This window comes from Balearica regulorum, chromosome 4 (assembly GCF_011004875.1).
Source record: "Balearica regulorum gibbericeps isolate bBalReg1 chromosome 4, bBalReg1.pri, whole genome shotgun sequence".
NCBI lineage: Eukaryota > Metazoa > Chordata > Aves > Gruiformes > Gruidae > Balearica > Balearica regulorum.
In genome coordinates, this window is record NC_046187.1 from 54841774 (window position 1) to 54858661 (window position 16888).

The window sequence follows — 16888 nt, forward strand, 5'->3', positions numbered from 1 at the left end:
CGCACACAGCTGCAAACGGTACAGTCAGCAGAGAACAGCCTACCCTCTGGGGACAGGCAGCCGCTCTGGTTTGTAGGGATTAAAAAAGAATTCTCCTGGGGGACTAATTTGCTTAAGCCCTCTCTGTTTTCTCAGTTGATTTGTAACATCCCCAGGTCGGGCAAGAACCATTACCTTCCCTTTCAGGAAATAATGACCTAGGTAGGACCTTCAGCCACTGAACTGCAGGACAACCATTTTCTAAGCTCTAACTGCCAGTGGGTTGTTACAGCTAAGTGCTAACTAGATTCAGAAAGCCTTTGATTAAAATGGTAGCACGATAAACACCAAGTCAATCCAGATAAACATCCATCAGTAGTTTCCCGCACATTCTGCAAACTAAGTGCAAATATATTTCTGATCTTCTGCTCAAGCCATACCTCAGTCTAGCCTGAATGGCCAACACAGCAAAGGATACCATCAGGTTCCAAAAATAAGGTTCTATACATTAGAAGAAATTACCCTGGAAAAATCATATACTAATTACATTTTAATGGAGTCTCTATATTTTTAGAAATATGAACTTTATTTTTTTTAAAGGTGCATAAAGTTATTATTGTTTCATGCCAGCTGTTGAAGCAAAGAAGGCAGTAAGAACACAAGGTATTCAACATCGAGTTATTTAACTAACTAATGATTTGCAACGCTGAATCCAAGAGGTTGAGACGACCACAAAACCACGGCAGAAGCAGAAACGGTCCGTGAGGGGAGGCAGCAATCTGAACAGAGAGAAAACCACTCGGCTCGGCTCGGCTCGGCTCGGCTCGGCTCGGCTCGGCTCGGCTCGGCTCGGCTCGGCTCGGCTCGGCTCGGCGGCACCCTGCTGCCACCTGCCGGGCGCAGTGCGGCATCGCCCCGCGCCCCCAGCCCCGTGCCCGATGGAAAGGACGGCTCATTTCACATGACGTCAGTCTGTTGAAATAATGGCATTTTAAGGGGGGGAAAAACCCCCAAAACCTTAAAAAAATACCAAGGATGATATTTTAAAGGTTTATTCAATAAAGAGAGAGATAATAAGTGCAATCTACGTTTCCTGAAGCTGTTTTACAACTCTGGTCTTCCCAAGCTTTTCTAAAAAAGTTGATTTAAAAAACAAGGGGCAATATTAAATAGGATGCAACATTATTCTCTTTACAAGTACTAATAAAAAACACTAAGCATGATTTTTCTGGTTATCTCTCATCATCTTCAAAAGCCTAGCATGAAACTTTAAATCCTGGTTTAGTTTTGCACAAACTAAAAGCAGAACACTTTCATGAGCACTAGGGACTCACAGAGTTTCCCAATACTTACAAATTACATACACCCCGAAACACTCCCAAGCACTGAGCTGACTGTCACAGGATGGCCTGTGTACAAGCTAGTAAAATGTTTGCTGGCTGCAAAAACAGGGAACCTATTTCCCATGTGCAGAACTGGAATAGGATGGAGCATTAAACATATCCTGCACATTTTTGTGCCTGATCTCATTAATATCTCCACAGAAACACCTACTACCTCTGCTGCTTTCTCACTGGCTTTGTGCAGCACATGGCAACACGCAATTCTAGATGGAGCCCTCAACATCAGGGTCAGGCTCTCCTGTTCCTCTGCACTTTGCCATGGCCTCCCTATCTTTTCAAAACGTGAGGGTACAGGAGGCAGAGAAGTACAAGCAGCCGTCTATTTGCCTGACAGTATATCGTGACACAGGACTACAGGTATACTGTGTGCCTGCACTGTGACTTCCTGCAAAAAGATAATCAGAATATTGATTTTTTCTCATCATGTGTGCAGTTAAAATAGAAAGTCTGTTCATGTAAGAATCTGAAATGACCAGTGCTAGCTAAATTCTGAAGCACTGCCACCTGAGCTGCAATCCATTTGACTCCATATTCATATATTCAACTCCATACAAACGCCCATATTCAAGCTATTCACATTTTTCTGAAGGAGATGCTTAAGACTAGCTAGAATTTAACCACCCAGGACAGATGCCTTATTCCCCTCATCACTCAGCAGGCCACATTCTGGCAATGGTCCTGCAGATGGTGTGAATCAGCCTACCCACACTTTAATCAGGCCACCTAACTGGGCAGACAAGAGTCAGCACACTGAGCAAATACCCATACGTAAATCCCTTGTCATTCACTCTCGCTCCTCAACAGCTATCACAGTACCCCTTGCAAAAAGGCCTCAAAACCAGTCTTCTTCACATATAAAACTTCCATGAAGCACTAGACTAAACAGCAATTCCCCGTAGAGAGAAGGAAAAAAAAAAAAAAAAGTGTTTCCTCATTGCACAGAGCTTGAGGTAGAGGCACAACTTTTGTCTTAAGCCTGCAAAGGACCCTGTGCTTGGTACCCCTTATTTCTACCTTTAGAAACAGTTTCAGTTCACAAAAGATACCATACAAGTCAAGTGGGCTGCCTGTTGTACACATTTCAGCCCAGTCACATTCCTGGAAGGGCTGGAAAGTCTCACTCATTCAGCTCCAGGGAGGAGCAGATTAGGAGAGGGGAGAGAGATAAGAAAGGACAGAAATGGTGACCACCTAAACTGTGCACCCTGAAAGGAACAAGCTTAAACAACAGCTGAGCACATGATCAAAAATTTCTCTCAACAGCATCCCTACATATACCAAGAACCTTTCCCCACTACAGGGGCCAACCATCAATTTGTGCACTCATACCAACGAGGCAGCTGACACGCATCAGTAACGAGGGAAAGGTTTCATCTGGAGGAAATGTAGCAGGCAGCCCTGCCTGCTGGTTCAGGTGGAGATGCTTGTGGGGAAATTCCCTGGCACTCCAGACACACACAGGAAAACAACCAGCATCAGCTCTCTCTACATGGCAAAACGAAGTAGTACTGAGAAGAAAACTCCAGTACTGAACCTCTACTTTGAAGAACTGAAGGGTTCACCAGCAATAAGGTAATAGGGTGATGATACAATGCTGAAGTCACACATCTCTCCCCTCATCACCTTTAATGCCTACCCTGTAGCGATCAACTCTTATGTTTGGAACCAGCTGGTACTGGGTAACGGTCTGGTTTGGTACAGATTCTACTAGAATCCATGTAGGAAGCACCGATATGTGGCAAGTGAGAGTAGAAATGGAAAACAAAAGCATAAGGTGCTTATCTGCTATTGTGTATAGCTTCATAAACTGACTCAAAGCCTTGCCTATGAAAATTAAGATGGTGCTAAATATTAGCTAGATCCTATTCCTGGCATCACAGAATCTTGTTTCCTATTTTACTGGAAAATACTTCCAATGGGATTGTTGCGTAAAACATAAACCCAAAAGACATCACATGCCATGTACTCCCCAGCTTGTGGAAGCGTGGTGAGATCTAGCCAAGGAAGCTTTGAAGAAAGCTATGACAAGTACAGGGGTGCATGAGCGTGTGAAACTATCCTCAGTGTTTGCCAGCAGCAACCAAAGCTGCCAGGTGGGTTTGGTCCCCTCAGGCTTATGTTCAGAAGACAAATGAAGTTACCAGAAACGCAGCTTTAGCCTGAGAAAAGCAGGCAGCTATTGACCCTGTGGCATTAAATGGAGTACAGTTACCTACCACTCTCTTCACATTCTTTCAGAGCTTTGAAAATTAAAAAAAAAACCCACCCAAACTTCTCTTCACTGCAGTTTTCTTCCTTCTACCCAGTCATCACCCTCTAAAAGGTTTCAGTTGCTATGTTATTTTGTATCCTTATTCCTGAGATGCACATCCGGTACACAGCAGAGTTTAATTCAGCAAAGGGAAAAGAGCTAGTCTTTTTGGTGGTTTTTTTTTTCCTTTTTGTTTTTTGTTTGTTTGGTTTGTTTTGGGGTTTTTTTAAGCCTTTTCATCAATTATCTGTTTCTCAACCTCTACATTTAATGCCTTACTCGGCAAATATTTTCATTGCAACCTTTTGGACTTCTCAGAGTCTTTCCTGAATGTCAACATCCATTTGAGTCTTTTTCCTTCACAGGTCTCAACTTTGAGCAGGATCCTTTGTTCTTCATACCAAAAAGGAGCGGAGCTGAAGGGATAACCGCTTTGTTAAAAGATGGGATTCAGCCTTCTAAGCTCAGGTGGCCCTCCTCGGGTAAAACTTGATGCAGGTTGGTTACTACTGAAGTACATTCAGTTTAAATTCCTAGTCACTTAAAAACAGAGATTAGACACCTAAGATTTGCAGGTTTTAAAAAAAAAGCAACACAAAAATCACCTGATCATAGCAGATACATAAATCAGACCACCATGACTCATAAATGATTTAATACTTAACAGAAGGGGCCATTAAGAAAAAAATTGAAAAAGTGTATCACAGAAATACTGTTTTGAAAAGCAACAGAAAAACACTGGGATTTAAAATACTGTGACTGTGAGATTTTAAGAAATCTCTAATGCTACTCAATGAAATCTAATAAGGAATTAAGATTTTTGTCTAATTGCTACTAACAACATTCAGTGCACATAGAGCATTTCACATCTACTACTAATTAGAAAGGAAAACCTGAAGAATGGCTTGGGAAAAATCATACCCTATGCATTACCATACTAACAAGGAGAGGCAGAATTGCTCACAAAAGACAGGGAATTTGTCTGAGAGCATGTCTAACAGAAGTAATTTAGATAATGTTGCCAAGTTAGCTAAAAGGAAACAGAGACAGAAGGTTGCTCAGAATTTGGAGGCAGCAGGAAAAAGTGCAAGAAGTTCCACTGAGCGTAGAATAGTGCATCATGTATTCTCTGAGCTCCTGGAGAACATGCAGCACGGGGGGAGCCCCTTATCTGAATTTTAAGAGTTCTTCATTAGCGATGAACATAATGAATTTTCAAGTTGTGGAAACACACAGAACCTGTGTGAACAATCTCCGTTTCGTATTAACAACTTCATATGCAGGGTGATGAACAAAGCCAATGGACTAGGGCAGAATAAGGAATATATGGTAGGGTCATGCCTATACAGGGCAGAGCTAAGAATGGGATGACAGAGATGGGAAGCCTGAGAGACCCGTGAATGACACTGTTCTTGCTCTACCATCCCTTCAGGCACGCTCCACTCACATCTTGTTAAGGCAGCAGGTAGCAAGCATACGCCAGAGTGAAAATCCTCAGAAACCATCTACCACCTTGAGATCAGGGCAAGTAAAGGTTTTAGGGAAGCAGAGAAACCTGTTCTTGCTGCCTTCAGGGACACAAGCTGGCAACAGCAACGGTGCAGAGAAAGGGAATAGACAACCCTAGAAGGATAGCAGGGAGCTGATAAAGGGCAGCACAGATGGATGCTTGACTGTGAGAAAATAATTAAGTAGTATCTTACATTGAGCTTACATTTCATAGAACAGGGCTCACCAGGGGAAGAAAAGGATGTCCCCTACAGTTCCGGGGATGTGACTTCAGGCCTATAGGTACTTAAGTGCATAGTAATACCAAAGAAATGTGTTAACTAGTCTGCTACATGTAGTAGTTCACCACTGAAGTGTTACACATGGTCCACATGGATAGGAAAAAACCCAATGGAAATCTAGAAGCAAAACTTAGTTTTTTACATAGGATCTGAAAATCACAACCTCCATTGCAGCATACCCTGAGAGCAGCAGAGGTTCAGAGCACGACTCAAAAAATGGCACAGGAGAAAACAATTTTCTTTAGTACCTAGTAAAACTTCTGAGATAAAAACTTTATAGGAAGATCAGGCATGAGCTAAATTATGTTGCTGATATCTGAAATTATAAAAAAAAAACAGATTTTGAAACAAAGGATATTTTTATTGGTTGTCTGCCAAGCTCCAGAGACTCCAGGAGGATTTATTTGTCTTCACATGTTTGCAAATGCATCTTTCATGCCCTTGGCAAAATATTACTCACTCTTTCTAAGCCACCTTGCAGTAGTTCAAGTCAGGTTACCAGAAAATGTATTAGTGTTCATATGAGTAGTCCTGATTTATTTTTGTTCCTTCCCTTTATTAGCTTGCCTCCCCCTTTAGCCTTCAATCATTATGTTTGTCCTGTAAGTTATACTCCTGCCCAGTAAACAAATTTATCCTGGTTTTCTAAGATGGCAGGATCTCAGCAAAGCCTATGGCATTTGCATACATATATACTCAGAATCACACAGCTTCCTCTTTTCTTCCCCACCCCATTTCCCTACTCAATTCTGAAGAGCAGCCCTTAAGAGATTAACCATTTCCCAACCAGCAAGATCTATCACACTGTAGCTGTTTAAATTATAGCTTAACCACATCTGTAAGATTACAACTGCTTTTAAAGCAAAAAAGAGAAAGAAGTCAATGCCCTACCTACTGTTTTTTGCAATAACTATAAACTGCCTTTTTTGTAGCTACTTGAAGCAAACGCTTCAGTGAAAGTGAAGCTTTTCTCACTAAGATCTCAGTGTGCCACCTGCTTCCCCCAGAAGAGCAGCTCTAAGAGAAGGCCTCACACAAAGGCCCTATTCTAGTTTAGCCTACGAAGCAGATCGGTACCTTTGCAGCAGCCTCGACCCACCCCAACCACACAGGCAGCTCCCCTAAGGGCAGGGGCCTCCTTCGCCCATACCCTACCGCTGCAACAAGCGACCAGGAGAGAAGGGACGAGAGACAACACCCCCCGAACCCGGCTGCGGACCCCGAATCCCGCCTTGAGGAGGCCGCTGCCGCTGCGCATGCGCGGCACCACCCACCCGCGAAGCTATTTCCGGTCCTCGCCAGGTGTTTCCGGGTTGCGCGTCCGGGTCCGTTGGCGGTGGGAGGGCCGGCGCTGTGGGGCGCTCCGGCGGGTCGCGGTCCCCGTCCTCCCTCCCGGTGTCGGTCCGGTGCCGCTCTGCTTCTGCTGGCGCCTGCTGTGGGCTCTGCTGGGGGTGAGTGGGGCCGGGCAGGGCAGGGTCGGTTTGTTTGGTGGGTGCGTGAGGTTGGGCCCGGCTGTGGAGGCTGCGGTGGTGGCCGCAGGCCCCGGGGCGGGGGGGGCAGGGGATAGGGGCAGGCCGCCGGGCCTCGGGGGGCTGTGCTGGCGGGCTGGGGGCCCTCCGGCAGTAGGTGTCTTCCTCTAACAGTGCAGACTCGCCAACCTCCCCAAAAGGGAGCTGTACCCCGCCCCCCCAGCCGAAAATCCGTGGTCGTTCTGGTACCCGTTGGCGAGCGTCTCCTCTGTTGGAGAGTATCACAGTGTTCTCCAGGTAGAGTCGTTAAAGCTTTGTGAGGCGGCCCTACAGCCGCGGGATCTCCTTCTGGTGGCCTGTTTTTGTGTCCTCCTTGAGGAAATGTGAGCATTAACCTTTTCCTGTGGAATAGCATTTCCTCTGCGAAGGTGAGTTTGACTTGTCACGGTTTTACTGTCCAGGGAGAGGAAGCAGCTCGGTCAGCACAAGGTGGTGTTCGTTTCCTTCCTCCTTCAGTGTGAAGAGCAGGTGTGTGACCCTGTTAAGCCCTATTGCAGCTTAATTCATATTTCTTCTAAAAGTGGCCTCTCATTTTGGGTCACACAAGGGTAGTGTGTGCTAGCGGTGGTTTGGCACTTAGCTTGGCCTTAGCCTTCTGGCAGCTGTGTTGTTTTCTGGCTAATGCCAGGCATACTCAGACCTGGGAAGTGGAGAGCAATACATTGCAAACTGGCTAAAAAGCTTCAGTCTTTCTGATAATTACCTGACTCTAGTAAGCAAAAACTCATGGAAAAATTAGTTTCACTTAAATATAAGAAATGCTCATGTACTTTTAACAGCCAAACTTGTTATCAAGCTATATCATCTTAATAGTTGATATAGTTAAACTAAAAATCAGAGCCTAGAAAGAATGACTGACTGACTTCTGTTTAAAGTTATGTTGGGAAAAAAAAAGTGACCTCATAGGTATTTTTTCCTGTGAATTGTAAAGATTTCAAATATGTCTAATGCTTTAACTTTTTTTTTGCAGATTAATAAGCTTATTGAGGCATTGTTATGAAGCTAGAATGGGAGTGAAAGGAGTTTTAATTGTTTACTTTCAGTTACATATTTTGAATATAGAAGCATGGGGTTATTCTAGGCCTTGTTTTTGAAATTTTAGGTGTTCAGCTGGTCTTAAGAAAAAGGAGTTAATCTCAGTGTTGGTTGACTTGTTCATTTGCTTTTATTTCAAGCAGAGTGTTTCCTCTTTTGTAATGGTAACAACTAATTAAAAGATTGAAGTTCCATGTGGCTTGTTCTCATTTTGGTTTAGCTTTTTCCTACAACTTATTTTAAATTAGTCTGTGAATTTTGATAAATATTTTGACTGTAATCTGTTACTTGGATTCTGTAGCTTTTGCTTTGATTGTCCAACAGTCTAGCTTGAACAAGGACCACAAGAGTGCAATGTGGTTATGCAAGTAAAATATCCTTTATTTAGCGCTATAAGTCATCTGTATAAAAGGTCACTTTTAATCTCTTCTGTAATCTAGGAGTTTTGCAACTATTCATATGGTGCTTATTTTTAAAATTTTGACATTTTCTCCAGGTATAAGTTGATTTTATCATACAAGTTCCTCACTGCCGTAATGAGGCTAGTAATTCTTGAAGATTATGATCAGGCTAGTGAATGGGCAGCAAAATACATCTGTAATCGTATTATCCAATTCAAGCCAAGTCAAGGAAGATATTTCACACTTGGTCTACCAACAGGCAAGTTTTATTTAAAGCCTATGTAAATGACTAAACCTAGAACTATGTTTGTGTCATTGCTAACAGATACAGTATTTAAAAGCGCAACTACATTTTTTGGTAATACTCCAACATACTACTTCTTAAATATGGATTTGATTTGTGTAGAAAGTTGTGATTTCTCAGTTTGAGAAGCTGAGAAATATTAAATGAGAAATGTAACAGATTTTTTTATGTTGAAGAGCATTGTAGTAAAATTTGACTATGAAGAGATTTCAATGAACTGAAAATGTTGTGCAGATACATAGAACAGTAGAAAAACTTTCTTTAACAGGGAGTACACCTTTGGGATGCTACAAAAAGCTGATAGAATATCACAAGAATGGAGATCTGTCTTTCAAATATGTAAAGACTTTCAACATGGATGAATATGTAGGTAAGATGTGCTAATTATTTGAGAACACACTATACTGATAATTTTTTTTATTATGAAAACTGTTAAATACTTCATCAAAGCACAAGGTCAGTCTAGTATGTTTGTACTCCTATGTTAGACTTCTGTCTGTGAGGTCATCTTAACCATTTTTCTTTATTCCTTCATCCACAAAAATCCAAATAATAAATAGGTGGATCCTGGGCTAAATTCAGTACTTCACAATACTTCTGTAGAAAGTATGTTGTCATGTAATATTTTGACTGCATTTCTTTTGGATACTTTACAGTCTTTGTGATAAGATGTATGTGAAGGGAATGTAAACAAATTACCTTGTGCATGCCAACAGGAAATCTTTCTTATCAATGTAATTTAAAATACTGACCTAGGTTTGCCTTGCATGCCCTACATCGGTTACACATAGACTGGAATTAAGGCTGTTTAGTTAAATCTTGTAATATGTTAATTTCACTCTAAATTATTTCAGGGCTTCCCAGAAATCATCCAGAGAGCTATCATTCCTACATGTGGAATAACTTCTTTAAACATATTGACATAGATCCAAATAATGCTCATATCCTTGATGGGAATGCTCCAGACTTACAGGCGGAATGTGATGCATTTGAAAAGAAAATTGAAGAAGCAGGGGGGATTGATCTGTTCGTTGGAGGTATGAGGAAATGCTGTGTGGTTAGTTGTGGTTCAAACAAATATACTGACTCTTTAATGACTATTTTTGTAACTTAGCTAAACCCACTGTTTTCAATTACGGTGTAAGTTCTGGACTAACAAAGAATCAGTGTGAATACCAAAGCATAATAGTTGGTGTCCAATTTTCTAATAACTTAACTTCAAGTAAGTTTGGAATGCTTTGTATTGAAAATGGGGAACCAAAAGGAAAGAATGAGTCTTAAAGGTTTTTTTATTCATTTACAATGTTTGAGGATAATTGTTGACTCACAGGTCTGGAATGATTTACTTTTTTTAACTTTGAAAAGGCATTGGTCCAGATGGCCACATTGCATTCAATGAACCCGGATCAAGTTTGTCTTCAAGAACAAGATTAAAGACTTTAGCAATGGACACCATTTTGGCAAATGCTAAATACTTTGATGGAGACTTATCTAAAGTACCAACTATGGCGCTAACAGTTGGTGTGGGTACAGTGATGGATGCTAGAGAAGTAAGAACTCATTTAGTTCTAGTTGCATGTGTCTGTTTTCGAGACTAGTTGGTATTGATACTGGGATTGAAAGTAAAGAGACTTTTGTTTTGCAGGTGATGATTCTTATAACAGGTGCACATAAGGCTTTTGCTTTGTACAAAGCAATAGAAGAAGGAGTCAATCATATGTGGACAGTTTCTGCTTTCCAGCAGCACCCTCGTACTATCTTTGTGTGTGATGAAGATGCTACTTTAGAGCTAAGAGTTAAAACTGTGAAGTACTTTAAAGGTGAGCACTGAATCAGAGGTTACATGTATTAAAAAATTATTTAGATTATATTGATTTAAGTCTGAGCCTTCCAACACTTTAGCTAATGTATAATGTTATATAGTCAAAATACTAAATGTTAACTTACTTCTTGTGGATGGAAAAGTGCTAGGAGGCATAACTTGTCTTCCTTACATTCCTGACAAATCAACTTTGGACAAATATTTCCTTTGCTTCCAATTTGAAACGATAGTTTAGTAATCTTCAACTGTATGTAAAACAGCAGCAGTGTGGTGTTCCAGAATACTGGTCTTAAATATAGTGGAAAGTTTCACTTGAAGAAAACTTGATACATTTAATAATCTTGGTATATTTTTCATGCTGCTTTTGCTATGTGCTCTAATGTGCTGTCTAGTGAACTTGAAATGTGTGATACAGATTTTGAAGCCACCTGAGGACACTTTTCATACAGTGCAATTAGTGTAACAATCTATACTGATTTTTAATACACTGCAGCCTTTTACTGTGCTGTTCGTATTTGTAGCAGGTATATTGAGGCAAGCTTAAAGTTGAGATTTTTTATAGTCATTGGAAGTTCCTAGATGTGAATTCTGTTTCACTGAGTCTGTAGAAGCTCAGAAAAGTAGTTTCTTCCTAACTATATTAGCACAGCAAATCCAATCATGTAAATCACTCATCTTTCTCACTAGCATGGATACTTGTAGTCATTGAGGCATCTGAGATAAAGGCTTGTAATTTATGAAACTACTTTATAGAGCATTACATCACCAGTGTCCATATATGTATTAGATTGCAGTTCTGGGATTGATGTGACTTTTATCCTGACATTGTTTGTGGCTAACTTGTTAATTTTGGATTTTTCAGTATCCTGTTCTTTGCTATGTAGTGTGTTAGTCTTTACCTGTATCACACTGCTAGATAGGGCTTGTTGTTGTTTTCAAAGACAAACTCCTTTAACTGCTTAGATAAATTTAAAACATTATCCTGTATTTCATATAAACAAAAGCTATGCTTGGGAAAAATATAAACCTAATGTAGAATTATTTGGCATGAATGACACTGAAAATTGCTTTAAAAAATCAAGGGCTACACTATATGAATGTGTGCTATTGTGTCACACTGTATTTAAATACCCTGTAATACAGAGCAATAGAACTCTTAAAAAGATTGTTTACTTTAAACTTGCTTAATTTTACCTGTTCTCAAATCAGTGAGGTTTTTCCCCTTTTAAGATGGAGGAGAAATCAATGTGGGTCAAATTTGGAATTATTTCTGAATCTTGATCTTTGGGTTAGACTTCTTAGGAAGCTAGGTAGTTCTTAATGACTGCTAATTGTGGCAGCTATTTACTGCAATTTTTCACCATTTAAAAAAATTTCGAGGAACTATATGAAGCTTCAGATCTTTTGGATAGTCAAGTACTGCACTGGCTGGTAACTGCAATAACTCTTACTTCATTTTTTTCTTTCGGAAAACCTATTGGAGGCTAAAATTATCAAGTGTACTTAAATGTTCTTATTGGAAAAGGGAAAGGTAACTTTCTTGTACAATGAAGTGGAAAATGACTTTTGAATTTACAAATTACTCTCTGCAGATAAGTTAATTCAGGATAGTTTTTCCGTCTTTGTGCATGCTGCTCTTAAAACTGCAGCAATCTGTTTATTCAAAGCATACTGGAATATACAGTGAGACTTGACTTTGAAATAATTGCTTTGTCATCTGTCAAGTAAGAACTCTGCATACCTTTAAAAAAAGCTTATGTTTCTAACTGTTTTTCCTGAAACAATTTCACTAACAGGATTTAAATATCCTTCATTAAATATGGCAGAGGCAATACTTTGTAAGCATTTTTCATGCCTTTAGGAAGTAGGAAATTATCTCCTTTTCATTTCCCTTTTTTAGAAGAGAAAAACACTGGTAGGAAGTAAAATGCTTTAAAGTCCAAAACATAGTTATAGTTTGGGTAGTGTGTACAGCTGTTATTCTTTAAGTACAAATGGCTTTTTTATCAAATGTATACTTAATACTTACTGTTAAACTCCTGAAAACTATTACTGACTTCATCTTTCCCATGTACATCAACGCCAGTAGTTTTCCTTCATGAAATCTAAGAAACTCTTCTTTAGTTATGTTGCCTTCTAAGGTGGGTTTTCTTATTGCATAAATATCTGAAGCTAAGTCATTACTTCTAGAGACAGCATGAGCTGGATTCTTGAGTCAGTTATAAGTGTGTTTGCTGTTTAGTATGGCTGAATGTGTCACTAAGTGAAGATGGAAATAGTAACATCTGCATTTTATATTAAATAATTGCACACTGATTAGAAGTAGATGCTGCATAAAATACCTTTTGTTGTGGTCACCTACAGTAATGGCCTCAGATTGTACAGTTATTCAAGTTTCATGTTACTGCAGTGACACTAAGTTTGCCACCAGATGCATCATGTAGCAAAGGTATTTGAATATTCTTTGCTGTAGATAATCACTAAAATGTGCACTACTGTCACACTTCTGTGGTTTTTAAGAAAACTGCTCTACTAATGTTGCATATTACTTAAATTTGTAATTTTAGAAGTTAATCCTTCGTTTGGTGCTAAAATGGACTTTTACTTTGCAGATTGTGAACACTGATCAGTTACTGTTATTAGTCCTTAAGGTGAAATGAGGTTAAAAACATATCAGTGACTGAATGTCATACAGACCTAGATGTAGGTAACATTTTTACTAAGTTGTAACAAAGTAAACAAAGCAGCACCTTTTTTTTTTTTTCCTATTGCTCTTCTTTTCAGCACTTTCCAAAATCAAATTATCTTACCAGGAGAGAAGAAAACCTCCCCTAATCACAGCTGTGGATGACTTGTAAATGACAAAAAAAAAAGCCCAGCTAGAATAGAAAACAGTTGAACTGCTGGAGTTATGAATCTGCATTAACAGTCTGGATACTTTAGTTTTGTCTGTCTAGGACCACAAGTATGCTATTAGTGACAAAGACAGTAATACCACAATGCCATAACATTGCAATTCCAGCTGTAAAAGTATCAGTACGTGTACATCTGATTTTTATGGCAGACTTTGGTGTGAGGGAATTTTATGTTGCTGTTATGCAATTTTTAATACAAAGGAAAGATGGGTGGATCCCATGTAGTCAATGCATTTGAAAGTATTCCAGATCTACTTTTTGATGGTTCTGTTATCAGAGAACTGTCTCATCTGTGCTCACTTTCTACTGAAGATGTCATTAGTATTCAAGTGATACAGGAATATATAGCCTGTCTTTAACTTCTGATTTTAAACAACTTGGAATAGTCATTGTTATTCTCTTCAGTGAACTACTTAAAATGTATACTTTGAAGCAAACTCCAAATAAAAATGTGGATAGAAAAAAACATGTTGAAAAAGTATAACTAATGTAAAGCTGGCATTGTTGCTTTCCCCCCAAGGTTTAATGCATGTGCACAATAAGCTTGTGGACCCACTGTACAGTATGAAAGAAAACTGAAAGAAGAATTGAAGAGGAACTCCATGTGGGTCAACAGCAACAGTTTTAGGTAGCAGATGAGTTCACTGCTATGCAATATGCTGAAAACTGATCAAAATGGGGAATCCTAGGTACTGTATTTTTTAAAAGGTCCAATATCTGTACATTGACATTCCATCTGTTTGCTGTGTTGTACATTTTTGCTTTAATGTTTGGAGTTCTGTTGTTGGCAGGTACATAACTAAGTGGAACAGAACAAACCAGCGGGAGACTGCATGTTATGTAGGGGGGTGGGGAAGCAGATCACTTATTCTAGCAGAGCAATGTAATGCATCTGCCTTGTGTTACAGAAGATGATACTTTATTTCCAGGAAGTTGTAATTTTTGGCTTGATTAGTGTAACTACATTTTGCATTTGTGTCTCTAGGCAGAATGGTTTTGGCCTTTGTCAATACTATGGACTTGTAATAGTTGTACAATTTCTACTATAAAATGTTCTGTTTACATATATCTAATGTACACTGAGGTTTTGCACTTGGTTGCCTTAAATTATCTTAAACAGTTTTGGGGCATCTCAAGTCCTGCTGTACAATTCAGGCAAATAAAAATACAAAAACAGTGCCTAAAAATGCACCAAATTGTTGAAAGTTGTAACTTATTCCACAGATAAAAATACTGAACTTCTGTCATAGCACTTTTTCTTCTCATGTGTTTCAAATTACTTTAGGAGTTTTATATTTTTGGTAATTGAGCTTTATACATAAGGAAGAATCTAAATGTTCCTTTCTCAAGGTACCTGTTTAATTGTACCATTGATGTTACTATTAAATGCCTGAGAAGAGGTTAATTTACAGGAATATAATGTCTGCAAGTTTAATACATGATCATTTACAGTCAACTGTTAATCATTTTGCAATAGTTACCTCTCATTGTATCATTAGAAACATTGAGCTGTTACAAGGAATGTTATTTCCTACTTTGAATATAAGTAAAACTTAGATATAAATCCATAATGTCAACATTGTTTTGTTTTTAATAAATTCTGGCATGAATAAGTATGTCAGGGTTTCATGGGAAGGTTAGGAATTCTGTGCTGCCTTCTACCTAGGAGGAAGAGTTTATTGATTTAGACTTTTTTTGCAGGGGGCGGGGGCATGCCCTTGTGTAAAATACTCAGTGGGAGAAAGCACAACAGAGAACAACTTCAGTAATTTAACTTTTCACCTAGATGAAGAATAGGCAGGTATTCTTACTCTAAAGAATTTTTTATTATAAAAAATTAGTTATTGCAATGAAATCTTCCCCAGTGCAACTTTTACTGAGTGCTACAACTGTTGCCCCTTGCTTTCTCCATGTGGTTCCCTGTGACAAGACAGCCTCTGTGCTCTTTGTCATCACCATGTAAATACTGGAATACTGTGATGAGGTCCTCCCTAGGTCTTTTCTCTCTGAAAAGGGGAATGCTTAACTCCTCAGGTTCTCCGTATCTTTGATCATCTTTGCAGCCTTCCTTTGGGCCCTCTCCAGCCTGACCATCTCTCTCTTGAACTGTGGGGAGCAGAACTGGACACAGTATTCCAGGTGCTGCCTGGCAAGCACTGAGCAGAGGGCTATCTCTGCTAGTAATGCAGCCCTGGATCTGATTTGCCTTTGTTGCTGCAGCAGCACCCTGTTCCCTCCCAAGGTGGCTTTATCCATGTATGTAGTGGTTCTTTAATTAGGTGACATATTTGATGTGTCATACTCAGCAACTTTATGAGATTTACTACTTGGATAGTATCTGGCTTACCTTTAGCTTCTACCTTATTCCTCAGTACAGAGCCAGTACTTTCTCTTCTAGGTCTATTTAAAAAGGGAAAAAAATATTTTAAAAAATTGCTCTAGTTCCTTTGCTCTTAGCATATATTATTATATCTGTACTTTCTTAGATATGTCTGTACTTTCTTAAATGCTATCTTTCCAGATAGTATTCCTGTGAGCTTTTTTAGGGGGAGGAATAATAATTATGTTAATGATAGAGCCATTGTCCACAGCATCTTTCCTATGTTCAGGATCAGTAGTAGCAGCAGCTTATGTACATTTATTAGAAAGATGGGATACTGTGTTCTCAACACTTCAAATAAAAAGCAACAGCAAAAAAGCCCCAAACCAACCACTGAAGTATCAAAATTCCCTCCCTCCTTTTTCTGTAGACTTAGACTAATACAGGTTGAAAGGGACCTCTGATGGTATCCAGTTCAATTCCATCCCTCCAAGGATGTTCCCAATTGAACTAAAAGAACTATCACTCTCAAATTGTAGTTACAAGCCTAAATTTAAGAGCAATCACCTTTCTTGGTGATTGAGTAATTTAAGAGATATTACTAGAACTTTGTTCTCTAAAATATAATTTAGTAACAAGAAGTAAAGATCCCTGAAGATCTAAAAAATAAATACAGCTTAAAGCTTTCAGAGATGGGCATGTAGTTGTCAACACAGTATATCATGTTCATTAACTTGTGTTAACAATTTATTTGCACTTCAAAAAGCAACAACTCATATTAAGCAGACTTAACTACAGCTTTCAAGTGAGAACTCACTGACAAACTTTAATATGTGAACAACAGAAGTAAAACTTCAAAAAGTACCCTAAGACTGTTCTAAGCCTTTGTGCCAAAGGAATCAAGGCCTGAATTGATATTATTGGTGGAGCAGCTACATATCCTTGTGTTTTAATATATTAAAACTTAACAATTTCTTTGGAGATTAGCATAGCTAGGCTGTATTCATGGTAAACTGACAGATTTTAACAAGTTTAAAATGAAGTGTGGTACATTAAAAGAAGTCATGATTAGTTTTTCTTGATGTGTTTCCCCATCATCATCGTGATTTCCTGACAACAGCAACTTTAGAAAGTAAAAC

General features: G+C 39.1%; 1 protein-coding gene and 1 long non-coding RNA gene across 3 annotated transcripts; one reads left to right on the forward strand and one right to left on the reverse strand.

The window, feature by feature from the left end:
* Positions 1–637: 637 nt before the first annotated feature.
* Positions 638–6538, reverse strand: LOC142601760 (uncharacterized). Its single transcript, XR_012835366.1, has 3 exons — positions 5369–6538; positions 1604–4173; positions 638–951 (listed from the first exon to the last, which is right to left on the reverse strand). It is a non-coding gene; the product is annotated as an uncharacterized LOC142601760 (long non-coding RNA).
* A 171-nt stretch (positions 6539–6709) lies between these two features.
* Positions 6710–15000, forward strand: GNPDA2 (glucosamine-6-phosphate deaminase 2). Of its 2 annotated transcripts, none has more exons than XM_075752229.1 (7): positions 6710–6874; positions 8484–8651; positions 8965–9062; positions 9547–9729; positions 10058–10242; positions 10338–10512; positions 13950–15000. In XM_075752229.1, exons 2-7 carry the CDS (start codon positions 8524–8526, stop codon positions 14006–14008), a joined length of 828 nt encoding a protein of 275 aa, XP_075608344.1. In that variant the 5' UTR covers positions 6710–6874; positions 8484–8523; the 3' UTR covers positions 14009–15000. The 2 variants fall into 2 exon arrangements, with proteins under 2 accessions (XP_075608344.1, XP_075608345.1); XM_075752230.1 differs by lacking the exon at positions 6710–6874 and adding an exon at positions 7305–7420.
* The last annotated feature ends 1888 nt before the right edge of the window (positions 15001–16888 follow it).

What these genes read in the sequence shown, in the direction of transcription:
- GNPDA2 (XM_075752229.1), top strand. Translation starts at nt 8,524, where the DNA reads ATGAGGCTAGTAATTCTTGAAGATTATGATCAGGCTAGTGAATGGGCA. An exon ending in CAACATGGATGAATATGTAG is followed by an intron (nt 9,063 to 9,546) that starts GTAAGATGTGCT and finishes AAATTATTTCAG; the next exon opens with GGCTTCCCAGAAATCATCCA. An exon ending in AACTGTGAAGTACTTTAAAG is followed by an intron (nt 10,513 to 13,949) that starts GTGAGCACTGAA and finishes TTTCCCCCCAAG; the next exon opens with GTTTAATGCATGTGCACAAT.